Consider the following 27,886-nt stretch of genomic DNA (forward strand, 5'->3'; position numbering starts at 1 on the left):
GTCTGCTGCATGTGGGCCGCAGCAGTTGATACACTGTACATGGCAGTTATGATCTTGTTTTGAGGATCCGCAGGAGATGCATCGGTCACTAGAGCGGCAGGCCCTTGTATCGTGGAAGCGGTAGCATCGGGTGCATTGCAAAGGCCTTTGCTTGGGGCGAGTGGGCCTTGATAGGCCAGACAAGCCAAAGAGTTGCAGGGGGTGTTGTAGCTTTTTTGGAAAGGCTATGACTGCTGTGATAGAGTCCCTCTCTACTGGGTGTTTTGAGAGCTTGGCCATGAGAGGCTTAATGCCAGTAATGCGCTCTGCTTCCATGCTAATGTCTGCAATTGTTGTATCTATCCATCCATCTAGGGACCAGAGTTGTTTTGGGATCCGGGAGACAATAACCTGGTGGTACTCTGTTGGAATTTCAAAGTACCCATCCCCAGCTAGGCTTGCAGCCTTCTCTGATAGTAGGAAAGCCTTGCCCTGTTCTGTTGTAGTGATTGCATACCCGGTTGATATTACTTGTACCTGTGTGATCCCGTCCGGAACCTTCCCAGCAAGGGTGACCCGGATGCCATGTGGTCCAATAGCTCGGAGGCTGGAGGAGGCCGGGAGGCGGAGGAAGATGCGGTGGTCAGTCTTGTTTGACTGCTTCAGCCTTCGTTGTGCTGTTTGCTTGGCTTGCATATGGTGTTCAGGGGCAATAGTTTGCCAGTTCCCCTGGCCAGTTCTTGGAGCTGTTAGGGATGCCCAGGTTGTAGGCTGCGAGGTTTGCCTGTTCAGGGGGCTTTTGGAAGCTTCAGGAGTGGGAGGATGGTTTGGCTGTTCCATCTGTCTGGGTGGCTGTGGGGGTGCAACCACAGGCATCTGAGAAATCTGCTGAGGGGAGTCCTGCTTTGCAAGGGTGACGAATCTGGCTGCAAGCTCCCGGGCCAGGTCTCTTGGGCGGCCCTGTAGGGAGGAGACAGTTAGATCTAGAGCTTTGGCAAGGGAGGTCATGGCTAGTTTCCAATCATGAAGAAGGGCTAGCTGGTCGTCTGCTACCATGCCGACCTGTTCGCAGATCGACGGGGCTTGCGGCGTATGGGATACAGGGACTGGAGCTGCAGTGGGAGTCTTCTGCGGGGAGAATAAGGCCCTTCTCTTCAGGGAGTTCCGGGGTAGGGGGGTCGGGGTGGTAGGTCCTGAGGGGGGGTCAGAGTTTTCACCCAGGAGCGGAGTCGCCGGACGGGTTCCGCCTGGGGGGGAGATATCCACCTCCATGGGGTGGAGGGGATGAGCAATGAGCCAAGTGTAAGAGATCAGTTATTAGAGCAGTAGGGGTGCTGTTTTCCCCTCGTCGTGTCCGTTTAGAGTCCGAGGCAGGCCGAGATAGCAGTGGAGTTGGACTGATAACAAGTCACGTGTCGGCGATCACCCGCAAGCTCTCCGTCTGCCAGTTCATACTCTCCTCATTCATGTTTACTCCTCACCTTGCCCAGGTACTCCGGCCTCTTCTCTTTTCGCTCCAGGACGCAGCTCGTGACTTTACATGCTTTTGGACTTCTTAGTCTTAGTCCATCACACCTCCATGACACCATGATCCAAGACAGCCGCCTCGTTTCTTCTCCGCACGCATAAAATGCGCAACAAGCGGAAAGCATCCCTAACACAGCACAGTAAGCCCACGTATACTTCTTCTTCCTACAAGGGAAGAAATCAGCATAGCAAGCGATACGTCATCGTCTCTAGCGACGAAGAGGATATTAGCACAGACGAGGAAGAAGTGACCGCTGACGAAGACTGGGAAATCAACGGTATCCTGGCCGAAAACGAAACCCACTACTTGATAGACTGGGTTGGAAACTATTCGCCTTCTTGGGTGGGTTTCGACCTCAACCGTCTGGCATAGTGCCGCTTTGAAGAGCCGTTTGATTGATCTGTCTCGACCAGGAACCAAAAGAAAACGCCAACGAAGTTGCGGTCCAGATCTGGGAAGAAAAGAAACGGAAAGAAGAACAAGCTCCTAAGGGAAACGGCTTCTCAATTGAGCAATCTTCATCGCGATCGTCTAATTCTATTTTCGACGAGTGTGCCGAAACCCCTGCACAAGAGCTAGTACGGCAACAGTCCTCAGACTCCGACTTGTTCGTTCCGCTTGACTCTGTACCGGAGGCGCGTTCTCAAGAGACCAACGAACTTCCACTGTCAAGCCTAGCAACTGAAAATTCTAGTCAATTTTACGCCGATATCAAACCCACGGTAGCGAGTTATTCCCACAGCGTGTTCGAGAGCTGTCCGAGAGCATCCATCCCCCCGGAGTATCGTCTTCCCGACGAAATCGAAAAGCCGCTAACACAGGACGGGGATCCTATCGTAGAAGTCTCTGTACGGGGCCTCGAGAACCCTGACCTTGCTGGGAGAGCTGCCGAAGACGCTGGGACGTCTCGAGAAAGGCAGAGGAGGATCGTACATCCAAGTCCTCGAGCAGAAATCCCGGAAAGCCCATTTATTTCGTTGGCTCCCCCACAAAGCGAGTCCATACAGGCAGGGTCTCCGTCAGAAACACCAGGCCCTCACTCTCTGACCTCATCAGATACGAACGGAGTTCCTTCAAGCGCTTTTCCTGCTCGAACTTCGCTGGCAAACGGGCGCTTGCTAACAGGGAATTCCAGCTCTTCCGCCAATAGTACTCCTGCTTGCCCCACAGGGTATCTGGACTTCAGACATACTATTTCATCTGCAGAGTCAGCCCCAAGGAACATTCCAACAACCCAAACTCTTACTGCGCCTGCCCTAGAGGCGGTCGCCCATTCTGCTAGCCTCTATCCAGGCGTTGCCCCCTCACGAAATTCTATTCTAAATAGCTTCCCGGTTTTGGATAGTATTCCTATTTCTCCGCAACATCCGTCAGGGCATCCGCTTTTGGGCTCAACATCTGGCGTTGCCTCCCGGCCTTTGATTACACCATATCCATCCACGCCGGCTATCATGGATGACCAAGGCCAGAAAAAGCAAAAGAGCTCTCTCGCCGACACTATGGAGAAATATAGCCACATTGAAGGTTCAACGCCGCGGGAGAAGATAATGAATTTATATGACAAAATGCGCGATAAGAGCACGGTTGAGACCTTGCAAAACGAAGCAAGTGCAACACCATCATCTCCCGGGGATATTGAAGCTTCGGAACCGCCACCTGCACCCGGTACAGGCGCACCTCTCAGCGTGAGAGTGGACAAGGATTCTTCACATGCCGACCCAATCAAAGATTTAGTACCGGAGACCTCTCTAGATGAAACGGAACATCTGACGCATATCTCTGAGACATTCCAAACTATCCAACCTAGCGCGTTAACAATAAACCACACTGAAGAAAGACCACCAGGGTCTGTTCAGCTCGGCCCTTCTGAGTTTGCTGTGCCACTTCCGATGGATTCGCGGGTAAAGGATGATTACGAGCGGGTACTAGAGGAGTCAAAGAATGCACTTGAGGTTTCCCTTTCCGGCAGAAAGGAAATTCCGGAGTCTGAGGTGAGTCAGTTTAGTACAAGCTATACTGAGTGTTATCCTGACATTAGCTGCAGCTGGAACGTGCAGCGCTATTAATACAACAAGTATTAGAACGTCTAAGTAATGCAGCAACTCATCCTGATATAAATGTCGCGGACCACATGGAAAGTGCCGAATCGAAGTTCGAACAGGAAGCCTCCTGGGCGGACTATTCAAGCGCCAAATTTCTCCTACTTAATTATCTCATTAAGGCCGCAAGTGAACATGATATCCATTTGGTCATCATGGTCCGAGGAGAAAAGACCCAAGGGATCGTCGAACGTTATTTGCAGGGCAAGGGATTTTCGTATACACGCTCACGCGAGGAGATGGGCAGCGGCACCAATGCAGAGGTGTCTTTGGCCAAGGATGCTCTAAGCTTTGGCGTTCAACTGGCTCAAAGCGATGGGATAGTGAACGTATACAAAGCTCCGTCAGCAATAATTGCGCTTGACTCCTCACTGAATACAAAGAATCCCTCTGTGGAACATATGCGAACAACATTTGCTCGTAACGGGCACTTGCTACCTATCATCAGACTCATGGTGGCTAATTCAAGTGAGCATGTTGAGCTATGCTATCCGGGGCCTTCAACACCGAAGCATCTTTCTAAAATTCTCCAGTACTCAGAACATCTTCGAGACATAGTTGGAGACCTTCAAGACGATGCTCTTGGGGTGCATGAAGATGCAAATGAAATCATGACATGTCTCCTCTCAGATAATTTCGATGCCTTCTGGTCGCTACCCCCAGTCGAGCCGCTGCGCAAATGGACCATGGACGAATCAAGTCAAGATGAGGAGCCGAGCCAACCCAAGGTTGACAACACGATATCTGCTACATCTCTGGTGCAAAAACGCGTATTGGTAAGCGAATATTGCTCTCTTTGTTGTTATGTGTCTATAGCTAACAGCATAACAGGAAGAAGACTCTACTGAGCCATTTCCGAAAAAACCACGGATGGGCGAGTCTCAGAATACAAGTGAGCTCACAGTTGGTTCAAAGGCGGAGTCTCAATCACTGGATAGCCAAATACAACTTTTGGAGAAGAATCTAATGCAGATGAGAGCTTCAAATGCAGCTGATATTCAGAAGCTCCGAAAAGAATTGTCTGCGGCTCAAACCCGCTTACTTGAGAGGGATAGGGTGTTAGAGTCGCTTCAACATCGCTATGAGACCCGAACAAAGGATTTACATAATATCCGACGGGAGCGCGATCGTCTTATTGAAACCAAGGCGAATTATGAACAGAGGATCAAGAAACAGAACGAAGAGATTATCAAACTTAAAGATGAACGTGCTCAATTAAAGCAAGATCTGGATCAAGCACGCGATGCTCTCAAGACCGGCGGAGGCGACATGGCAGAGCTAGAAAAGGCAAGGGAGGAAATACGCCGTCTCACAACAGAGAATGCAGCACTGGAGCGAAAAGCCGACGTTGCAAACAAACAGGCTGAGTACACCCGGGAGCAATACCAAACAGCATCCAATGCTGCTGCGCACTCTGGAAACGAACTCCGCACTCTTCGGGATGAAAACGAGGCTCTTAAACGCAAGGTCGCCGGCGAAGCCACCCGACTTCGGGAATTGAACATCCAAAACGATGAAAGCCGACACCTGACTCGCATTGGAGAACTGGAATCTCTGCTGTCAGTACGCGAAGATCTCCTCCAGAAGAAAGAGGACGAGCTCCGCGAGATCCGCAAGAATCGCCCATCCACACGCTCAACAAGCACCCAACCACGAAGCCCAAAGTTAAATGCGAACAACTACAGCCGTCCTACAAGCCCTGGAATCAATAATAACGGATCTAATTTTCCAGGCCGCGGAAGCGCTCTTAGGTTTAGTTCTGAGATGTCCCTATGAATAAACCCGTCGCGCCTACATACCATATGCCTCCTCTCTCAATTAAGTTTTACTTCAATCGATCAATACAAACCAGAGCAATCCATTCATCTTCCGGGTTTTTCTGAGTGGAAAGCTCACGGAAAGTCCTATCCTTCTGAAATCTTTTCTGTTCAGATTTGACGTTGGACTGGGTTTCTTGGGCCTCTTTCCCCACTGCCAGACACTCTATGACGTTTACAGGGAGTGCTGAAACTGGATGTTACCGTGCCTACTACTACCTTACATGCCTTCACTTGCTTAGACGACTACAGCATGTCATCATATTGCGGCCCTTTATGAATTATGACATTGCATTGACCCAGGGTTGTTTTGACTGCAATGCTAGTGTACATTTGCTCTTTTTATGCGACACCGTTTATACCGCGGCTACTAGTTGGGTTGTTCGCACTATTGTCCGGGTTTCCAAAACTTTGGGCGTTAAATAGCTAGGAAATAGAGTATCGCAATTGATTGTGGCTGAACACTTAGATGCAGTCTCTCAAGAACCTTTATATTAGAACCAGAGGATTATTATTGTTTACCCTTTATGTTTAGAGTACAAGATGAAACGGGAAAGTAAAACCTTATGAGCAACAATAGAATAGCATTAATGGATCAAAACCTAAGCCAAAACCAAAGCAAACAAATTGACATTATCAGACCAACCGGCGCTCACAAACCCCCAACGCATTCTTCATGAAAGTAGCAAGCTCCTTTGCCTTTTCGCCCTTTGTCATAGTAAAGTGATTCGCGTCATGAATCACTGTAATACCGCCAATATTTTCCTTGCCCACAAGCGTATCCCATCCATTCGGACCCAGATCCGTCCGGTTAGAAAGTAACCAAACCATCTCGCGTGGATCCTTGCTCCCGTCCTCCGCAGGCTCAGGCCACGGATCACCAGGCTTAGGGCAGACCCCATCCTTAGCCCAAACAAGGTACGTTTTTGGCAGCTTTCCCTTCCATTCCTGTTCGTTGAAGGGAAGAGGCACGGCCTTGTACGCGTCGAGGGAGTCAATGAACGCCAAAAAATGGGGAAGTAGCCAAGCCGGCGGCGCGGCCTTGCCTTCGCCAAAGAGGCCGATCGAGTTGAAGAAGCTGTACAGGCGGGGCGGGAGTTTCTCAAGGCCAATGGGGAAGGGGGTGTCGAGAAGAAGAAGGGTCTCGACTATTTCGCCCTGCTGCAGTACGAGCTTGCGTGCCGCGTCGTATGCGCAGATCCCGCCTGCGGACCAGCCGCCAAGGTTGTACGGGCCGGTTGGTTGGCGGCGGCGAATCTCGGCGAGATACGGCGTTGTCAGCGAATCGAGGCTGCAGGTGAGCTTTTCGGGGGCTTTCATGTAGGGGCAGTTGAGGCCATAAACGGCAACGTTTGGGGAGACTCCGGGTATTGTGGCGTAGGAGGTTGCGGAGCCAGAACCGTCGGGGAAGAGAAAGAGGGTCTTTGACGCTGTGCGCGGGTTTCCTTGGAGGAGAATGGAGGTTGCCGGGGGATGGTTGTCGCTGCTGCTGGTAGGTCGCGTGGAAAGCTGTTTCGTTGATTGTGATTGTGGTAGGGTTATGGGCTGCGATTGTGGGACAGCGGTCGGGACAGCTTTGGGCTTCAGGTCCAGCGCAGTCTCAATCTGGTCCAGGGTCTGGTTCTCGATGAAGAACTCTCCCGGCAGGTCCATGTCCAGTGACTCGCGGATTTTGCCTAGGACTGTAAGTGAGAGAAGCGAGTCCATTCCCAATTCATTTAGGTTTTCATCGCTCTTGATTTCGTCTGCCGAGACACCAATTTCGTCGGCTATAATGGCGCGAATCTCTTTCATAGTGCCGTTCTCATGAATTTGGATAACCTTCTCATTTGGTGGCGATACGGTGCCAGGCGATGCTGGACTTGATAGCCCGGAACAGCTGTCACCATTGAATGAATACTCAGACTCACGGTCAGTCGACGACGAATCACTAGCTACTGACGGACTGAGTTGAGTCACAAAGCGCTTGAAGTCGCCGACCGTTGGATGCTCAATGAAAACTGAAGAATCCATGTCTAGGTTCAGCTCCTCTCGATACTTGCCAGTTACTGTCAAGGAAAGAAGGGAATCGACACCATAGTCTGCAAACACCAGATCGTCAGACATGTCGGATTCTGAGAGTCCTACTTCTGATGCTAGGATATTGAGCGCTCGCACTACCACACTTGGGCCAGCGGACTTCTTGACGAATGATTTCATTGTCACCGGAGGGGCTGGCCGCGAGGTGGGTTTTGCAGTTTCAATCGGCTTCTGGGGAGCTGAGGACTGGATTGGCGAGGTCTGCGCCTTCGACAGTCCTGCTGGCGGAAGAGCAATGTCGAGGATCTTGCGCGATAGGGCTTGGAACTGTTAAATGTTAGCGATATTCCTTTCGGCCAAAATTTCCTTACCTTAACACCGCCAAATACTGCGATAATATCATCACCCTCGAATATGTAGACATTTCCTGCCCAGATCGAGTCGCGCCAAGGTTGCATCCTGACATAGGTACGGTAGGTGACATCTGCTGAGAACTTCTTCAAGCACCGCATGGAGTCCCATCCATGATTAACGAAGACTTGACTTTTGGAGTCTGTTCCATCGCTAGCATTCATTATGAAGCCAGACAAATGCCCAAAACTGTCGATCCAGTATGGGTTACGGTGAAAGTTGGCTTGCGGTGCCTGGAACTTGACCAGAGCCGTCGCCTCGTGATGCTCACTATCAAGGATAACTTCACGGATAGATTGGTAGTTTTCATCGTAGTCGACCAAAGCGCTGAAGAGTTTATAGACCATTCCTCTCCGCAGGCGATGGGCATCTCCTTTCACAGCACTATTTTCGAGAAGCTCAATGCTTCGCTTGACCAGATACGAACCTCTCTTCCATTCAAGATCAGCGGCCATGCAGTCGAAAAGTTTGACTTCGCAGTGCGCGTGGTCGATGAGCTTTTTGCCCTCCGCGGTAACGGAGAAGACTTGCACAGATACGTGTTTGTCCACCCAATTGGCAGTCGCCGAAATTCTGAATTGCTCCTTTCCAGTTTTTGCAATAAGAGGTTTGGGAACCGTTACATTGCATACGTCCAAACCTGAGCCTTTGAGCTCTGGCTTGTACTTTTCAATGAGGTATTCTGCAAGGGTTTGAGCACTATCTGCATAAAGAGACTTAAAGTCTGTCAGGCCTGATTCATAGCAAATCCGAGGGGCTTACTTACTGAAGGACAGAGTGCAGCTCCATTGACCTTGTGGCCCTGGATAACTCGATTCAAGTCCGGGTCGGCTATGTCATTGTGCACTACTACGGTTGCCGTTAATCCATCGTCACGGCTCTCAACGACTCTCTGGGCAGACGTTGTCAGGAAAGTCGGCTGTAGAGACGCGCTCGCGGCAGACATAGAAGAGCCCTTGGTGAGACAGAAGTTGTTCCTGTAGGGAATCCAGTAATTCTTCAAATCCCACTTGTAGGTTGGTAGCGGAAGTACTCTGTGGCTGGAGGAGAAGTCCTGATGATATTGCTTCCAGTTGATGTCAACGCCCGCCAAATAAAGACTTGACAGGCTATTGGAAAGGACTTTCCATGTGTCCTCGTCGCGGCGGAGAGACGCCATGGTGGTTGTTTGTGGTCCAAGCGTGGCCTTGACCATTCCGGAACAAACCGTATGCGGGCCGACCTCGAGCCAGAGAGTCTGATCACCACCGAGCTTTGCATTTCTCACTGCTTCAAACGCACTCAGAAAATTGACAGTTTCCCGGCAGTGTCTTACCAGGTATTCAGCGTTTAGGATGTTAGAGCCCGCTTCCGTAATTACTTCCCCGAGCAACGCTGAAACAAACGGCACGGACGGTTTGTTGAAGGTGATTCCCTGCAGAGCCTTCTCAAGGTCTTCCAAAATAGGTTCAACCTGGGCAGAATGGAAAGCGTAGGGCACTGTCAGAATAGTTGATTTCAGTCCTTTCTCTGAGCAGGCCCGGGAGAGCTCATCAATGCTAGACTTAGGACCGCTAATGACGGTTTCTGAAGGCGAATTAATACATGCCATATCATGAACCTTCTCGTTCAAGAGCTGTTTGACCTCGACTAGTGGGGCTTTAATGGCCAGCATGGCATGTGTTCCCGGTTGGCATCGCTCTGTGAGGAGCTGGGCACGACGACCACAAGCATAGATGGTATCACTGGTCGATAGAACTCCGGCAGCGTTCATAGCAGCAAAGTCCCCAAGACTATGCCCAAGAACGAAGGATGGCGTTATTCCTAATGATGCCCAAAAACTGGACAAAGCCATCTGCACGCATGTAGTCCCCAGTTGTACAACAACAGGACTCAGTTCGCTCAAAGGCAAGCTGCCATCAACAAGAGGAAGAATTGATGGAAGATCCTGGCCTTGGCTGATGCAATCCAAGTGCTCTATGGCGGATCGAAAGTGTGAACAGTCCTCATACAATTGTTTGCCCATGGCTGCATATTGGGCACCCTGGCCAGTAAAGAGGAACCCGATACCAGGGGTCTTTGCAGGCACCGCGACAAATTCCTTTCGGGAGCTCGCAATTAGAGAATCGCGCATTTCCTGAAAGCTAGACCCAATAGCAGTGACTCGGAAAGGGTGGTGAATGCGGCGTGCGGTCGTAGTATACGCCAAACTCGGCAGGGCATTGCTGTCCTTGACACCGAATGTCTTTTCTTGCTCACTGATGTACTGACACAGTGCGTCGATATTGTTTTGAAGAGCGGTTTGAGATCGAGCAGAAAGCGTGATAACGTGCGTTCGCCGTTTGTCCTCCCCTTCCGGATCAGAAACGGGCCCATCTTCCAGCAAAAGCGCGGTATTTCCACCGGCTGCGGAAAAATTGTTCAAGAATATCTGGCGTTTGCCAAATGAAGGTCGATTCCAAGCTGTGGGCTGCAGTGCGATATGGACATTCCTTTGCGCCAGGTCAGTTGGGAAATTATGATTGATCTTCGTCTTGATGCCACAATGCGGAGGTATCATGTTTTCCTTCATCATCAGCAGCACCTTGACTAGAGAAGTCACACCTGACGCTGATTCACCGTGACCTATATTTGATTTTGCAGAGCCAAGATGTAGGGACTGTCCTGGCCCGCGTCTGTGGTCTGGTGCAAAGACATCCAAGACCGATTGCATTTCCACCGCATCCCCAGCCTGGGTACCAGTTCCATGCATCTCGATGTAGCTTATGTTCTTGGGGTCAACGTTTGCTTCATTTAGCAACTTCTTAAAGATAAATGCTTGTGCGCCGACATGGGGACGGGTGATTGAGACTGCCTCTGCTGAGTGGTTCGTATATGCGCCGTTAATGACACCAAGAATTGGATCATTATCTGCCAAAGCATCTTCAAGCCGCTTCAGAACGACAGTGCCAACACCATCTGCTCTGCAATATCCATCGGCTCCGTCATCGAACGTGTTGCAGTTTCCGGTTCTGGAAAGGAAATGGCCACGGTCCAGACCAGCATGGTTGTCTGGGTTGGTCAGGATGTTTACACCACCAGTAATAGCCGTGTCACAGTCATTTCTCCAAATGGAATTGCAGGCCAAGTGGATAGCCGCGAGGCTAGAAGAGCAAGCTGTATCAACACTCACACTGGGCCCGCTGAATTTGAAGTAATAGTTGATCCGGCCGGGAGTAAAAGCACGGTTGCCCCCTGGAATAAAGTAGGTATCGATATCCTGACCACTGTTGACCTCTCTGTAGTCATCACTGGTCATCCCGTAGAAGATACCAACTCTATCCCTTTGCGTCGATGGCGTACTATCTGGAACAAATCCAGCCCCTTCCAATGCCTCATACGCTGTGAGCAATGCAAGCCGTTGAGCAGGATCTGCTTGAAGTGCTTCACGGGGTGACATGTTGAAGAAGCGAGGATCGAATAAGCCAGGCTCCCGAATCCAGCATCCGTAAGGGACCTTGCTTGTATTCGTTGCTGTGCCGGTGAGGTCAACGTGCGCATCAGCATCCCACCTGTCTTCAGGGACTTTTCGATGCACGTCAAGGCCTTTGTATAGGAGGTTCCAAAAGTCCTGTGGACTATCAGCTTCAGGAAACCGACCCGACATCCCAATAATGGCTATCTTTGAAAGTTCAGCCCTGCCTGTCTGGTTGACAAGTTGAGTTTCTGCCGCGAAGTCGCTAATTCCTCCATCCACTTCGATATTCACTAGGTTTGATTTCTTGAGTGAGTTGAATAAACTTTGCGTAGCCGTAGATGAGATTGGAAGCAACTTCTTGGGTTTGTTATCGCCGACTGACTTCAAAATCGATATGCATGAATCTGTCACCTTATCCCAAGACATTTGGCGAAGCAGAATCTCTTCTAAAGCAATTTTGAGAAAACCTTCCATATTTTCAACAACGATGAGCTCCCCAGTATTGCTTGACAGAACCGGAATACGGGGCTTATGGTTGCGGATTGTTTCAACGTTGCAGGACTTAAGAATCCACTCCACGTCCCGCTTCTCATATAGATGAGAGGCATGAAACGGGCCGTGGATTGGCACCATAACAGCTTTATTCTTTCCTGAAATGAAAGTATCCAGAAACTGGTTGAGAACAACCGGGGGACCACTAATGGTCAACGTGTTTGCGCATACTGCGCTAATGTACGGCCGAGACGAAGGAGGGATAACCTAGCTGGTCAATATCGAAGTGTTACGAAATCCTTATAGGGAGACTCACATTTCGGCGGGTAAATTTGTCTATCAAGCTCGTTCCTTCGGATTCACTCAAACCGGACACAAGAGCTGACCAGCTGAGTGGCGCTGCTTGATCTTGACCAAACAGTTTTCGCACTCGGTAAACACAGAGTCCCAACCGGAGGGCTACAACAACCACTTCAACAGCTGGTTTGAGTAATTCGCCAATGTTACTTGCACAGCTGACCGCGGCACAGCTGAGCAAACCTGTACACAACCCAACGAGTTGGCTCTGGGAGTGCGAAGGGAATGTATGACCAAGGTCACCATAGTAACTGATACCGTCAGCAACAGTTTCTATTCAGCAGACTATAGGCTATAAATGTAACATACTTGATAAAACATCCCAATTGATATATGCATGTCAACACGCTCTCGATCGCAGGGTTTCCCGGAGATTCACAGTGCCGTGCTAGTAGATCACCAATGCTTGTGAATCGAGGAAATGTGCTGCGCTCAGAGGGCGGAAGATGAGAGATCTCTTGCCGCACTGCATGGTAGCTTCTCTGGAGAAAGCTCGAAAGGAGAGAGTGATTCTTTGCCTGTAGCAGACGACGGAGACCGACCTCAAAATCACCTGTCTGATCTCCGAAGAGATAGACACGGTATGGGTCCTCCATGATCAGGAGAAGGAGAGTCAAGTCCGCTGATCAGGCAATTGAGTTCATCCCAGAATCAGCGGCGGAATACGCCGCGATCTTCTATGAGCAGACTTTTATACTGATGCAGTCCTTTTTGCCTTTTCGCGAGGTGGGCCACTTCCTATACCTGGTTGCAACATACTTCGAGTCCGCTCCGTACATCTCTGTGCTATTCCTGGATCGTAGGCAATGTAGCATCGGCAAGCCGTTCTAATCAGGTTGTTCGAATACAACCCTCACTGTTTTGTGGGCCATCACGCAAGGCTCCTATTTGGTCGATTCATGAATGGAAAGATCTAGATCGGAATCAGTCTTGGGAACCAAGTGGAACTCTTCCACTAATCCTAACTGTGCTTCAGCCTTGCAGGGCTTCCGTCATGATGAAAGAGGCAACGGTCTGTTTTCGGGTCCAACACTCGTTCGGATTCCCGATGATTGTTCTAGGAATGTGCTGGACGGATAGATTGACCTTGTTATGCATCGGCCCGATAGCAACAAAAACCTGAGAATCAAGGAACATGAGTCGAAGAGAAATTCAACAGATTTGATTGCGACGCTCCCGGTAGGTCTCAAAATCAAGTTCTTTGCATGTGTTCCGGAAAGGGAAGAGAGCTGGCGTCACGTGTCACCATCATATCGAAAAACAAGCTATATCTACTATCTATTGGGCCTCGTCGATGGATCGGTCATTGAGAGCACTGATTATGATCCTTGATCTAAGCTTGACCTGAGCAAATGCGATCGTACCAGTCAGCACTATTCAGCGTAGTGGGTATCCGTTGAATTGGTTGTCTTTCATTAGGTTACATTCTCGAGCCGACTGCATGGAGGCTCTACAATAGACGTCATCACTGCCGAGAGACTCCTCGCTCAACAAGAGATTTCCTGCTTGAATCATTCGTAAATCATGAGGGACCAAAAGCCACCTGAAAAGTGGCTTGGTCAAATGCACGAGCAAGACGGCGAGACTGTTCCAGAGCTCAGATGATCACACAATATGCTATGCAGCGCTTGCGGCTGGTATACCCTCGTTTTATCAGCACTAATGCCTGAGCCATCATCTGGGACATTCGGCCGGTCGTAACTCTGTAGCTTCACATGGGCGGCGGTGGCGTAGAAGGTGTCTAGACCATAACAATCATGACATTAGGTTGTCGTAAGTCGCAATAGTTACACCCATAATTTGGTCAACGACTTTCTATCGCGTAACTATGGAAGGCTCGCCAGGTCCACGCTGAAGCACTCATCATTGACCTCCTGCCTTGGCGGAAACTGACTCCGTCCGTCTAGCGCTTGTGCCGGCTTCACTACATTTGGTTCTGCGTCTCATGAACGTCAGAATTTCGCCTTTAGTCAATGGTCCTGGTGCTGCCAACACGCTCCAGTCGTCAGCCGATCCAGGTAACCAAGCCATTGGGCTTGCAGATTTGGGCGAGGGTCACCGACGAGGGGCCTCGAAACCCTAGTGGTTATAATGAAAGTCAGCGTCATTTACTAAAACAGAAACAGGAGCATGGTTTGTAGCATGGTGTAAATAAATCGATACCGGAACCAGGATCACCACTCTGAATCAGAGCCGCGTAAGATGGAATGTTCCGTCTAGCCGCTGCTATGCTAAATTATCGCGTGGTATGCGACCTTCTTCCAAGATAGGTGGTTGATCAACCTCCACGGACTATTCCGGCGAATATTAAGGAGATCGCTCATAGTTTAAGACACTGCATATATGCGGCCGTGGCCTCGGAAAATGGTTGCTGGCTTCGGTGGAATGCCGCGATAGGCTAAGCGTCTAAGCATTTTCTGGGTCGATCAGGATTTCAAGATTTCAGATCAAAAGAGAAGCCAGCGGTTATAGCTGCCGGTGTGCATGGAAACAGAAATAAAGCAGCTTCAGCTTAACTCAAGCATTGCTTGATCGCACTAGATCGCGGACCCTGACCAAGGGTGCTTGCGCGGGAACGGAGAGGAACCATGGATCTACTAGTAAATTTTAGTACTCCCGACAGCTTGCTAGCCAGCGACGAAGTGAAGAAGGGATCGTGTCAGTGTACCACAATTGCTTGAGTTTGAGCACCATGCAGGATGAAGTACAGGGCAGATCTATGAACGAAGAAGAGTAGACAAGTTGGTGGTGGATGGGGAAAGGTATTGGGGAAGGAGCACTGAGGAAGAAAGACGCAAGGATAAGCTTATCGATAGCAGACCACGCTAGTCCCAGTCGGGCTCCCACGTAAACACGGGCCTCCGCCCAGCGGCAAGCAACGAGTCAACAAGCAGCAAAACAACTTCGGGCGTCACCGTCTGTTGTTCCTCCAACTCTCACCTGCTCAGCTCGCATTCGCCGTCCCTTGCACCTCTCTCGATCTCTCTTTTTTCCTATTCTCTCCTTGTCTTCTCGCTTTCTCTTTATTCTCGACCGGTAACAGGGCGGGTCTTGTCAGGCTCTATTTCTCGCCGCCCGTCTCCCAGCCACTCCCTTGGGCCTCGCTCCGCTCCGCCGTACCATGCTTGTGTTCCTGCGCGTACCCCTTCGAGTCCTTTCTTCCATTTCCGTGGGTTTTCAAAACAGCAGAATCTACCAAAAGACGGACTGTCGAACCAATTGAGTGATTCGTCTACCGTTCTTCTGTCTCTGTCCGTCGTCACCGGCGCGGAGACCTGTTGCGGGTGCTTGGTGTACGTTAGCTTGCCGGAATGGCAGCCCCCACACCTCAGCTCCCGACCCGGTTCCCCTGCTGGTGTCGGGCCATATATTCATGGGGAGGAGAGGCGAAAAGCGATCTGGGGTTTATAGAGGGTGACTTGATTGAATGCCTGAATGCGGGGGACGGACAATGGTGGATGGGCCGCTTACGAAGGGACCGGCGTATGGTGGGACTGTTTCCGTCCAATTTCGTTCAACTTCTAGGAGAGGATTTTGTACCAGTTACTCGGGCGACTAGTCCTATGCTCCCAGCAGCTGCCTCCCCAATCACAAACCCAACGTCCGCTCCCAAGAAGCAAAAGACAGTTTTCAGAAAGCCGTTCCAGGCCCATAAGGAAGCTCTTGCGCCGTCTGGCTCTGGAGGTAGCCCGTCTTCGACTTCTCTTGTCGGGAGCACGATCCCCCAGACACCTCCACGAGATGGCAGTCTTTCTCGACGAACGAAGACAGGGCGCACGCCAACAAGAGCAAACAGACAACAAAGCTCCCTATCACGGCCTCTTTCAATTGCCCGGCCGCCGTCCAGAGGAGTTTCCCCCCACCCGCCGCCAGAGCCAACGCCTCAGCAGCACGATATTTCGAGTCGCTCTCGTTCTCGGCCTCCGTCTCGAGCAGTATCACCCCGACCTCAGCTCCCTGAAGTCACGCATAGTTCGCCTCTGGTATCTCCTGCAGGGCCGACATATGCCCAGACGTCGCATTACCCGTCGCATGCAAGTTCCTCTCGACCTCAACTTCCCGATTTCGGACGTCATTCGCCCCTAGTATCTCCCTCATTCCCCATGTACAGTCATGTTCAAGATACACATTCCTGGTCTCGTTCGGCATCTCCTCGACCACAGCTTCCAGAGATCACGCATCACTCGCCTTTGTCTCCCTCAGTCCCCATGCACAACCACAGTCAACTGTCGCATCAGTCGTCCCGAGAGATCTCTCCTCTGCAGCTTACGGAACGCGAAGACTCTCCACCGCCTCCTCCGCCGCCGCCTCACAGAGTCGCAGTCCAACGTCAGCCTTCCCCAGGCCCGGCCGTTCCACGCCAATTGGATATGAACGATCGCTATGTGGTCTTCACAAGGACTCCGTCTCCAGCCGGCCATTCAGACGCGAACGGGCAAACGCCCTCACCATTGCGAGACGCAATGGAAGATGTGATGACTTCGCTCGAAGATATGGGGATGCCACGAGACTCACGTTCGCCGTCTCCGCAGCCTGAATTCGATAATCCCTGGTCACCGGCTGCTTTTGACTCGTTGCGTGAAAGCCGTCACCCACAAAGAAACAATCGGCCATTAACATCATTGGGATTTGAAGGAGAAAAGGAATTCTACCATAGCGATGCCGTGCATAGAAACAGTGTCTACACGCATGATCCTTTTATTGAGGGCCCGCCGCAGATCAACAACTACGTACAACGGATGGAAAGCCGACTCCGCCAGATGCAGGAACAAGGACGTCGAGGCTCCGAAGACATACAGCCTCCGGTTGAAAACAGTGAAGAGGATGATGACATGCCTCCACCACCGCCCCCAAGACATGGATCGTATCATGGACGGCACAATTCTATACCCGCTCACTTGCCGTCCTTACGAAGCCGGCGGTCTGGACATGACCTCAGGAATGATATGTTGAATCGAAGCTTCACCAAATCGTCGAATACGACGAACTCCTCGAGTGGCGTGCACAGCAATGCCACCAACCAAACTTCAAGCACGGACAGAACGAGCCAGAGTCTGATGAGCGGACCCTCCGCCGGAGGTTTTAGCGCAACAAGTGCTGGAAGCTACGCAAGGAGGGGTATTGCAGCAGGCGAAAGGCCTAGCACGGCAGTAGATGCGGTCCGGTCGAGAGGTTTCAGCGATCTCACGCGAATGCCACGTCCTGAATCGCCTATGAGCGGCATATCCTACCATTCTAGTCATAACACTTCCCGACAGGGCGCTTCTTCTGCCATACCTTGGTCAACATCGGCCACTACGCCGGAAGAACCGAACAGTGTGTTTGGAGGACTGGCCACACCAAAGGCGAAGAAGCAAGGGTTCTTCAAGAAAATACTCGAGTCAGCAAAGACCGGCGCCGCAAACGCCAGAAGTAGCATTGCCGTTGGACAAAGCGGAGGGTCTTTTTCTCCGACCAAGGGGAGAGCCATCTCACCAATCAGGTCATCGCACTCGCATCGAGACACTGCTGCGCGCGAGATGGGCACGGGAAATAACCCCATGGACTGGGTACAAGTGCGGCGCGATGTGAACCGAGCATCCTCCCCCAGTCGAAACGAGAGAATTGAGAGAGCAGAGAGGTGTCAGATGATGGACCATCCGGTCATATATGCAGTGGAAGAACTATATGAGACCGCGGAAGGGGAAGAGAGTATCGACGGCCTACCCATTAGCGAGCCCACTGATTTTGGTAACGTCAATCTTACACTCGTCGACAAGAGCGCCCGTTTCGTCAACAGTCTTCCTCCAATGACTAATCCATTGAGCCTTGCGCAAGGATACGTCTGCCGCCCATACAAGAGTGATGTCCAAAGGCTGCGCGCTATATTTACCTGGGTGAGCGAGAAGATTGCGTGGGACGAGCCAATAGAAGATGCCGACATTGATCTGAAGCGTGTTCTCCAAACCAAGAGAGGCTGCGCCCAAGAAGTCGCCTATCTAGTTCGTGAGATGTGCGCTGCAGTGGGCATACATGCCGACGCAATTGAAGGTTTTCTCAAGCCACCAGGTGAGGTGTTCGATTTGGACAGTCTTTCGCGTCCGAATCATTGGTGGAATGCCGTGCTCGTTGATGGTGACTGGCGCTTCATGGATTGCTCTCTCGCTAATCCAACGAACCCAATAAGAAACCAATTCGTGACCACGAATACGACGGTGGCCGAGTCTTGGTATTTCTTAGCCCGACCTCTCGAGCTCTGCTATACACATGTGCCGCTTGAGCCTGAGGGGCAGCATATTTGTCCCCCTATCTCTCCGGATGTCCTCCTCGCACTTCCCACAGTTTGTCCGACATATTTCAAAATGGGGCTGCAATTTCCAGATTATGACACCAGCGTATTTCGGATAGAAGGACTGGAAGTCCTTCAGGTTCGTATTTTGGTTCCAGCAGACGTAGAATGTGCTGCGGAGGTCGAGGCGCCTGGATTCGCTCGTGATGCCGACGGGGACTTCTTTGAGAGTGGAGAAATCGTGCGGAAACGAGCGCTTGTCCAGCCAGATTGGGTCAATGGTCAAAAACGCATAACCATTAAGGCTGTTTTACCCGGCGACGAAGGGCAAGGTATGGTCAAAGTTTATGCCGGCCGAAAGGGGCTCATGCACTCCAGCCGAGACATACCTCACCCGCTTGCCTTTGCACTCCCAATCATCCACACCGGAGAAAATCCTCCATATGAATTTGTCCTTCGCCATCCCACCCCTCACGCTCAACGCCACGACTTGTACATTATTCAACCGCAGTGTGCTAAGCTGGCTGTCAACAACACATTCGTATTCGCCGTCCGCCAACATCCCTCATCGCCCACACCTCAAACATCTAGCAATGAAAATAGCTTCAGCGGGCGCATCTCTCCGTCAGTCTTCTCCCGACCTGCGAGTGCGCTCAGCATGGTTTCGAGCTCTGCAGGGGGGTCAACCGTTTCAACAGTATCCAACGAGTTCTCGGCCTCCACCTCGGCCATCTCCTCTACCCGCTCGAATTCAGGTCGGGAAAAGCCTGCCAAGCTCGCAATACAATCACCCTCTGGCAAGATTCTACGCCTCACCCGCAAAGCGGACCACATGATCAGCAGCCCAAAGACCTCCGACTCGCCAAGCGAATGTACCGCGGACGGTAGCGTCTGGGAAACGGTCATCAAGATCGGTGAGCGGGGTCCCTGGAGAGGACTAGTCCTGGCGGACCGTGTCGCGCGGTGGTGTGTCTTTTGTGAATGGGAATGTTTCTAATATCTTTGCATTGGCCCTGGACTTTGCTTTTGCATCCCCACATTGCATTACATCATAAACGAGAACTCAGTTTACGCTGGGGGACTTCTACTTCTCTAACTACTTCATCTATCGCATCATGGTTGCATTGCATCTCGCCGGTGGGGACTGGACATTTAGGTATCTGGGTACTTTCTACTACTACCATCTACATGGCCGGAGTTGTTGGAAATTTTACTCATTGCGAAGCGGTGTTTTCAAACTCAGTGTTCTCTTATCTCTTGATCGTCTGAAGCCAACCTCATTGATATTTGGGCCCTCGCATACTTGCTAAACTAGATCCCTCTGGCTATGTTATAGCGATAGACTCGAGCTTGTCACTTTCCTGCTCTTTTCATTGCGCGTCTTGTTCGAGTAGTTACTCTCTTCATGTCGATTTTCTGGACAGTCAAGCTAGGTATCTAGTGCTGCAGCTGTAATCATATACATCAATCAGAGGTTCAAGTCGCCAGATTGCCATCGGGAACAGGCACATATCATGATGGGATCGAAGTAGGTGGAAATAGATCTGTCAAAATGGACCCTGTGAGCCCACCGCATTCCAGACCGCCCTATGGTACTATGCTCGTTACCGAAAGGGGAAGGAGCGAGCCCGCTCCAACAACAGGCCTTCGAATTCACCCCACTATTGATACCTCGGGATGATATCTGGCACTTAGCCCTACCACGCCTGGCCTCTTTTGAGTAAGTTGATTGCCTCAGATGAAAGAGAAATTTAGCCGTCTCCAATATACTTCGTCCTTTGAAATGGAGTATAGTGACTAACGCACACTACAGATGGACTTGTACCTATCTAGTCAGTAAATAAGGTAGTAAAACTTCGCAGATATACATAGAAGCAAGCAAACGCGAGATGTCACCCAGACTTAATCTGCCTGATCCCTTCGCCACAATTCCACGGGTAAGCCTGCTCTACCCGTTCTCTTCGCCAATCCACCCCCTGCAAAGCCTGTCTGGTTTAGCTTCTGCCCCGGCCCCAGCCTCAGCCTCAGCCTCAGCATCAACAACACACTCAGCACCAGGCAGCACTCGGTCTCAAGGGGCACGCACAGAGGGCATCCACGTCTCCCTCTACGCCAAGCGCGAGGACCATTCTTCCCCGCTCGCATGTGCGGGGAACAAGTACCGAAAATTGGAGTACATCGTGCCAGATATCCTATCTTCCAGTCCAAGATATGGCGCTGGCATTGCGGCTGATGTACCCACACCAATACACGGGAAAGGAAAAGTTACAACTCTCGTCACAGAGGGCGCAATCCAGAGTAACCACACGGTCCAGGTGGCCTCCGTGGCTTCGAGGATAGGCCTAGAATCTGTGGTCCTCCTGCACAAGGGCACGGGGGGCGGCTTAGCCAGTGCGAAGGACAAAGCAGCTTTTTTGAGAACGGGAAATGTCCAGATTGTGAAGTTGCTTGGTGCAGAAGTGAGGATGTTTGAGAAGCCTGTGGCCCCAAAGACACAAGATGATATTGTCGAGGAGGTTCTGAATAATCTCAGAGCAGAGGGAAAGGTTCCCTATTGGATCCCGTCTGGTGCGAGCCTGCATCCGCTGGGGGGGTTGGGATATGCAAGGTGTGCGTTTGAAATTGCGGCGCAGGAGAAGGACATTCTGGGATCACCGAATGATCGTGGTAGTGGTGGTTACGGTATCAAACAGCCGCGTTTCGATTACATCTTCGTCGCATGTGGGAGTGGGAGTACAGTCGGCGGACTGATTGCGGGCTTCAAACTACTCGAGAAGATGGAGAACTCACAACCGCACGAGCAAACACGAGGAGAAAGAAAGCGCCGTGTTATAGGGATTCTTACCTCCCCGACGATGCGAAAGAGATATCATGAAGAACGCATCTTGCGCTTTGCGCGAGGCGCGGGGAAATTGATCGGATTGAATCCCCAGACTGATATTACAATGGACGATGTAGTCCTGGATGACCGGTTCGCGGGAGAGAGATATGGTGTGCTAGATGCAAAGACCAATGACATGCTCTCTCTGATGGCAGAAAAGGAAGAAGTCATACTTGATCCTGTGTATACGGCGAAAGTGGCGAGGGGTATGATGCATTGGGTTGCCGAAGGGGAGATAGAGAAAGATTTACTAGCTAGTCCCGCTACTTATAGGGGTCAAGATGGGGAACAGGTTAATGTCTTGTTTATCCACACAGGCGGACAGTCTGCGCTGGGAGCATACGCGAGCACATAAAGCAATGTACAAGGTTCGGAAAGTGGTTTAGTTGAATCGATTTCAGATAGAATCTATGAATGGAAACATAATATTATAGAAGAAAAAAGAAGGAAAAGACACTACTCGTACACTGTATGAACAAAGGGAGAAAGCTTCAAGCTGAACATAGGGCACAAGTGCCACCGTCCATGCGCATTCCCAGCCAAATTAGAAAGCAGAAGGCAGGGGCACAAAAACAACATTTGCGTCAATCCGAACCCTCATACACCGAACAATCACGAAGCCACACCTACAAAGTTGAACAGTTTTAGAAAAACCAGACACCGCGCGCGAAGCTAAAGATAGCAAAAATCAAAAGGAAGAGAGGCATATCAGTCACATCAGACATTAATAAATCATACATCGCAGCGCTGAAAGCAGGCGCAGCGCTAGCGAATCACCCAATCTTGTAGAAACACATTGTGAAGTAGGAAGTACCAGGTCACGGACCCATGGATGCGAAGTGGAGGTAGAATAGTGGTGAGGAATAAGATGTTGAATGAGGCAGATGGAATTAAGCGGCCGCAGTGGCTTCGACTTCCGGCTCAGGTTGACCATTGACTTCTTGTGGTCTGTTTTCGACTTCCACGTCAGGCACAGGAACGGAACTTTCCCTGTCGTTGCCGACGTCAAGCAACTCCAAAGCTTCGTTTGCGTGAGTATTCTCCATAGGTTCAGGATCCTGCTCAGGTTCCGGGTCGGCATCCTGGTTGGTAAGGTCTGCGAATACATCGTCCAAGTTCCGAGGGCTACTACCAAAGGGGTTTGAATGGTCAATGTCAATGCCGGAAGGACCACCCGTAGCAGTCCGCGAGTAACGGGGCGGGCTAAAAAGAGATGAGGGGAGACCATGAGGAGGAGTGGGGGACCTTGGGGGAAACGAAGCAGAATCTGCGGAGACATGAGGTAGAAAGGCCGAAGCCTCGGGTGCAAATGCCGACGCCGTGTCACTTGCAGGAAGTGGATAGTTTGCAGAAAACGGGTACGGGGCGCTTTGCGCATCGTTTGGCGCCAATGTGGGTCCTATGCGCGAGTCTGTACTTGTATTGTCGCCAGAGGTCTGAGAAGCCGGCTGCATGGTCGGAGGCCGGCTAGCTTGGGTATCGATAGACTTGCGCTTCGCCGGGTTTGTCTGCTTGGGGCGCAGATGAGGAGGAAGATCTTCGGGGCTTTGGATACCCATTCGAGCCATCAATTTCTGCTGTTTTGTTGGCCGGGGCTTCCTGGTCGAAAGGGATTGCTCCAGAATTGGCGGGGGCTCTGGAGCAACGGGTTGCCACTTGTGAATCTCTTGCCGGAATAGATTCGTCTCATAGGCAAGTAGAACCTCGGCGCCTTCGATTTTGCGCAAATAGAAGACCAGAGTGGGAACTTCTTCAGTGGTGGTACACGCAGTATTGGTGTAACGCTGCAGGAATTCACGGAAGGCGGTCGCCTGGTTGATGATTCTTTCTAGGATTTGCTCTTCATCAGGTTGGAATGGGAGGCTGGGAATTTCGGATTGCCACTCTTGTAGATCTTCAAGCTTCGGGCGAGCAGCATCTCGGGGGATCTTTTGCCGCCAGTCACAAATCGGACAAGTGTATTTATCGCACTCTTTGACCTTGCCCCGAGCAATCTTCAGACACTTTCCATGGTACCTGTCACAGTGTCATGGTCAGCGATGGAACATTGGTTGTAAACATGAGTTTGCTTACCATTCTCCGCAAATCTCGCACTCGATCATCATTCCAGCTTCAGAATGCCTGCAAATACAGAAAACATCTCGCTTCGCTGTAGACTGCCCGTAGTACTGCTGCACATCCCCTCCCTGGCCGTCAGGGCTATTGTCCCTTGACGCTGGCTCGACAGGAGGCCGAAAACGATCTTCGAGGTCGAAACAGTAGAAATTTCTCTTCTCAACATACTCCATGTGCGATTTTAGGATATGCAGAGGAGCATTAGCCTTCCCAAACAGCTTTTTCCCCTTCCTCATCCAGTCTTCATGCCGTTTCTGTTCACGCTCCAGGTCAATTGCGCCAGTTGGCCGACTATTTAGCTCTTCCAGCGACTCCATTAATTCTCGTACTTCCTTGTAAAGAGGCCGTTTCTTGTAATCCGGGTCCTTGCTCCTCTCATACAAACTTTGGATCCGTTTCTGAGCTTCACGTTGTTTGGTCAATATTGCATCTACAGCTGCGAGTGTCTCTGGGGAGACAGGAACTCGGTTTGCCTGCGCCGACAAGGCTTCCAGCTGTTGGTAGTGGACCGCCTCGACCGACATTAATTCCTTAGCTTTCGCTTCCCAAGCCTCACCATGACGACACAGGTCTTTGAAATGCGCAAGGTGTTCATTCGCTTCCGAGAGTCCCAGCTGTTCACCAGCTAAGATAAGCTCCTGGCAGTCCTTGAGAGTCAGATATTGGCCACGTCTGCGACCTGCATCCTCGTTCCACTTCATTTGTCTGACAATGTGTTCCAGGTCCTCCACTTCCGGTAGATCCACGTTGAAATTCCGGGAGTTTTCCACGAGCTCTTCGACTTCCTGTATTGACCGGGTATGCGGATTCGCGAGCGCAGCGCTAACGTCCAGGCGGAATTTCTCGATCTCGCGGGTTTTCTCTTCCAGAGCCGCCATCTGTGGACAGTCGAATGACAGTTTATCAGCCTCTGCAAGAAGGGCGTAGATGTTTTCTACCCTGCGAACTTCACGGTCACGTTCTTCCAGCTGCGAGGCCTTGGAAGTAGTCTTGCGCCAAGCTTTCTCGTTCTTCCTTCGGTTCTGCTGCTTCCGCGTAATGTAGTTGGTTGCTTCCTCAACCCACTTATCGCAGCGCTGAACGAAGGCCGCAAGCTCTTGGAGACCAGGTAAATGGTATGGGATTTTCTCACCTTCATTAAGTAGGTTATGAAGGACCTTCAACTGGGGCTTCGGATCATCTTCCAGAATATTGTCAAGTTTCTGTCCCCAGGCTTCCGGGATCCTGGAACGCTCCTGGACCTTCAAGACCATGCTCTTCAATTCCGTGTCGCTGACTCTGTAGCGTAGTGTGTGGTCCGGGCCCAGCAACTTTTTCGACAGCGGTTCCCCACAGCAATCATGTGCATCCAGGTGTACCAGGCATAGTGTTTTCCCGGACTTGTGGCATTTAAATTGAGTCAAGAAGATGTAGGCCTTGCAATAATGGCATTGGTAATCCTCCTCTGGGAGATCTTTATCCTCGATCAGGAACCCTAGCTGACATTCTCCGGTAGGGGCCGAGTCATCGGTAAGCAAAGCACAGTTATGAGGCGTTGCCTCTTGATGACGTTTAGCAAACGAAGCTCGTTCGGCTAACTCACGAGAGCATGTCCTTTGAAGTGCTGGGGCAAGCCATTTGGCGGTGGATATGGACGTATCCCTGGCAGCCGCGGTGAAAAGTAGTTCATCATGTGAAAAGCACGGGTGTCTACGGAAGGCCTGAAGACGTTCCACACCCGCTGCACCAAAGGGTTCCCAGTCCACAGGGGCAAAATTGACAGCTTCGTTGAAGTTGAAACCATGATTGAATCCAGCATGGTAAGCCTGAGGGAATGTAATGACAAATTGACCGGCCCTTTGGTCAAGCGCATAGACATTGACTCCGGCTTTCCGCAACTGGTCCGGTGGCATCAAAGTGACGAGCTGGAATAACAGGTCTGGTTGACCTTCGAAAAGTTCAGGGACCGCTTGTCGCATTGCTTCCTCGAATGCTTCAGCGTCAGCTCCTGGAATCCCATACCAAGTCTTGGTAGCTCCGAAATGTTGATAATTTGCAGAGTAAGCGTAATGATCCTCGTTATGCCAGCAAAAGGTTGAGAAGCACATGCCGACGTAGACCCAGGGGACTGTCATGCCTGAGATATCGGATTTGATATGACGGAACAGAGACTCCCCGTGAAACGGAAGATTATTCAGATTCCAGGGATCTTTTGAATATGGATCGAGCGGATTTCTCTCGACCGTCGGGAAGCCACTGCCATGGGTAGTCGAATGAATGTCCGCACCGTATTCAACTTCAACCGTCTCCGTCAAGCTTTCAACCAGTCTCCAGAACTCTCGTTCAACGTCGTCTTCAGACTCTCGCCGACGAGTATTAAGAACGGGGTCAAAAGGCATTTTGGAGGCGAAATAATTCTTTTTGAAATTGTTGGCCTTTTCTTGGAATTGCTTCAAGGAGTAAACACCACCTTCCTCAAATCCAAATTCTCCCGTGCCAACTAAACACTTGGGGCAATGCCAATCGAACTCGGGAATATGATGCAAAGGAGGGTCTAAGCAATATCTGTGGAAGCCTTGGTCGCAGCTGTCGCATACCAAGATCGAGGACCGGTCTTCAGATTTGCCACAAGTCTCACATTTCTGTAACTAGTCAGCGATTTGCCCGCCTAGCATGAGCTTTTGCTAGAACATACATCACCAAATTTTCTGGCGTCACTTTTCCTTGAGCGTGAAGGGGCGGGTCGAAGGAGAGTCATCTGTGAGCCTGCAACTGTCGGCAAAGGGGTATCTGCAAGCATTTGTTAGATAGAGATCTCGGTATAATTATAATTGTAGCATACCCTTTTTGAGCCTCTTGCTTCTTCGTCCGTTGGCATCCAGTTCTCCCGTATCCGCTTGAGACCCACTTTCGGTACTAATAGCACGCTTTACTGAACCATGACCATTGGAAACTGGCGTTGAGTCTTTCTGGTACTCAGAAACGCTTTTCGGCGTAGCGATTTCATGGTCAGGATCCCGTTTCATTGCTGGCGCGCTATTCACCGCGATGAACGAGGGTGATTTGTTTACAGCAGTAAATCCGCCAGCATTTACAGGCGTAAACCCAGACGCAATTGGTCGAGGTGGTGTAGGATCTACCAGAGGTGTGGAATTCTTGGCGGGAGTCGCTGCCGCGTCATGAGGGGCGCTTTGCGAGGCTGCGGAAGGGCCATGGGGTGTCGCAGAGCGTGTCTCAGCCTCTAGAGGGGTGGGATTCTTGGGCATAGGCGAATGGTTGGGCGACGGGGTATAGGGACCACCATGCTCCATTTCAAGCTGCTGTTGTACACCAGGTTTCGCCACGCGGAGGTACTCCTCGTAAGGCTGGAGCCACCTTTGATAAGAGTTCTTAAGTGAGGTCGAGAGAGAGGACATGATTTTGCCGCTGTATCCTAGGTCGCGACCAATTTCTGCCCACTTTTTCATCTTGCACACCTGCTCGAAACCGCCGCGAACCTCGACAGCTTTTTTCAATCGAAACAGGTCCAGGGGCCGCTTATCGACGCTTGGGAAACGATTAAGATTGGTGCCGTGCTGTTTGTGAAACTTGGCAAGTTGGTCGAGATAGTTCAAGTTTGCACGGGTTCCTGGGTCTGGGTTAGAACTGAGCTGCGGAGTACCACCGGCAGCAAGCAACGCTGAACGCGGGGGCATACCTCCTTCGACCGAATTAAGCTCCTGTCGACGGGTTTTGAAATGGAATTTCTGGAAACGGTTCATGTTAGCCCAGAATGGAAGTAAAAACTATTGCAAGGGATGAAGTTCCCGGCAGCAATAACGTAGAGAAATGGCAGGCTTGCGACGGCCATACCTCGGTATCAATAGCAAATGTTGGCTGCCAATTCTCTGGAGGAATTATCCTGCAGATACCATATTTCTTCCCTTCCGGCGCAATCTTGCGAATGTATGCCTCGGGGTCTCTGAATTCCTCCTCGGTTGGACGGAAAGTAGGTGCCTCTTGCAGGCCGTGAGGACGGACTCGACTCGTCGGCTCGCGCGGAGCAGTGGGCTGGCCTCGTCTTTCGACAGTCGATAAATCGAGGGGTGCGGAGCGCCGAGTGCTCAAGGGCACATTGTGAGAATGAGATGGATGGGTGCTCGAAGAACGGGCGGGCTGACGACTCGCTGGCGGTTGCGTGCCTATCGAAGGGCCCCCCATTGCAGCCGGAGCCACCATGTCTTGGGTGCGATAGCTGGACAATTAGGATCGAACGGGGTGCGCGCGGGCGTTTATCGCGGACGGAAGGAAGCCAGCGTCCTATGCGAAAAACCCATGGGGAGACTGGCGAGCAATGAGACGAATGACTCCAGTCGCGCGACGAAATTGGGAAAACGAAGTGTCTGAGCGAGAGCTGCAGATGGATAAGGAAGTGCTGGGGGGGAGGTAGGAGGGGAGGAGTGGAGGAGGGAAGATAACAGTGAAGGAATAATGAAGGAAGTGAAGGCGATGCCTGTGGAGAGATC

At 51.1% G+C, this 27,886-nt stretch overlaps 5 protein-coding genes across 5 annotated transcripts, besides 1 other annotated feature; 2 read left to right on the forward strand and 3 right to left on the reverse strand.

Annotated features, from left to right (window-relative positions):
• Window positions 1-27,886: part of a sequence feature (contig 1.143 1..30509(1)) that runs on past the window's edge.
• ANIA_08207 (uncharacterized protein) lies at window positions 252-987 on the reverse strand (the record flags this gene model as incomplete). The annotated part of the gene is made up of 2 exons (XM_676384.1): window positions 252-323; window positions 391-987. The coding sequence occupies 2 exons, from the start codon at window positions 985-987 to the stop codon at window positions 252-254; spliced, it is 669 nt and encodes a 222-aa protein (XP_681476.1).
• ANIA_08208 (uncharacterized protein) lies at window positions 1,610-5,382 on the forward strand (the record flags this gene model as incomplete). The annotated part of the gene is made up of 4 exons (XM_676385.1): window positions 1,610-1,849; window positions 1,921-3,498; window positions 3,546-4,382; window positions 4,438-5,382. The coding sequence occupies 4 exons, from the start codon at window positions 1,610-1,612 to the stop codon at window positions 5,380-5,382; spliced, it is 3,600 nt and encodes a 1,199-aa protein (XP_681477.1).
• On the reverse strand, window positions 5,916-12,734 carry pksP (polyketide synthase alb1; the record flags this gene model as incomplete). The annotated part of the gene is made up of 5 exons (XM_050611232.1): window positions 5,916-7,769; window positions 7,814-8,569; window positions 8,620-12,048; window positions 12,098-12,389; window positions 12,448-12,734. 5 exons carry the CDS (start codon window positions 12,732-12,734, stop codon window positions 6,060-6,062), a joined length of 6,474 nt encoding a protein of 2,157 aa, XP_050467279.1. The 3' UTR covers window positions 5,916-6,059.
• On the forward strand, window positions 15,450-21,642 carry ANIA_08210 (putative SH3 domain protein (Cyk3); the record flags this gene model as incomplete). Its single annotated transcript, XM_676387.1, has 4 exons — window positions 15,450-19,320; window positions 20,021-20,126; window positions 20,220-20,238; window positions 20,269-21,642. 4 exons carry the CDS (start codon window positions 15,450-15,452, stop codon window positions 21,640-21,642), a joined length of 5,370 nt encoding a protein of 1,789 aa, XP_681479.1.
• ANIA_08211 (putative PHD transcription factor (Rum1)) lies at window positions 22,178-27,599 on the reverse strand (the record flags this gene model as incomplete). The annotated part of the gene is made up of 5 exons (XM_676388.1): window positions 22,178-23,303; window positions 23,361-26,023; window positions 26,077-26,171; window positions 26,224-27,127; window positions 27,234-27,599. 5 exons carry the CDS (start codon window positions 27,597-27,599, stop codon window positions 22,178-22,180), a joined length of 5,154 nt encoding a protein of 1,717 aa, XP_681480.1.

Source organism: Aspergillus nidulans, chromosome II, assembly GCF_000011425.1.
Source record: "Aspergillus nidulans FGSC A4 chromosome II".
Classification (NCBI taxonomy): domain Eukaryota; kingdom Fungi; phylum Ascomycota; class Eurotiomycetes; order Eurotiales; family Aspergillaceae; genus Aspergillus; species Aspergillus nidulans.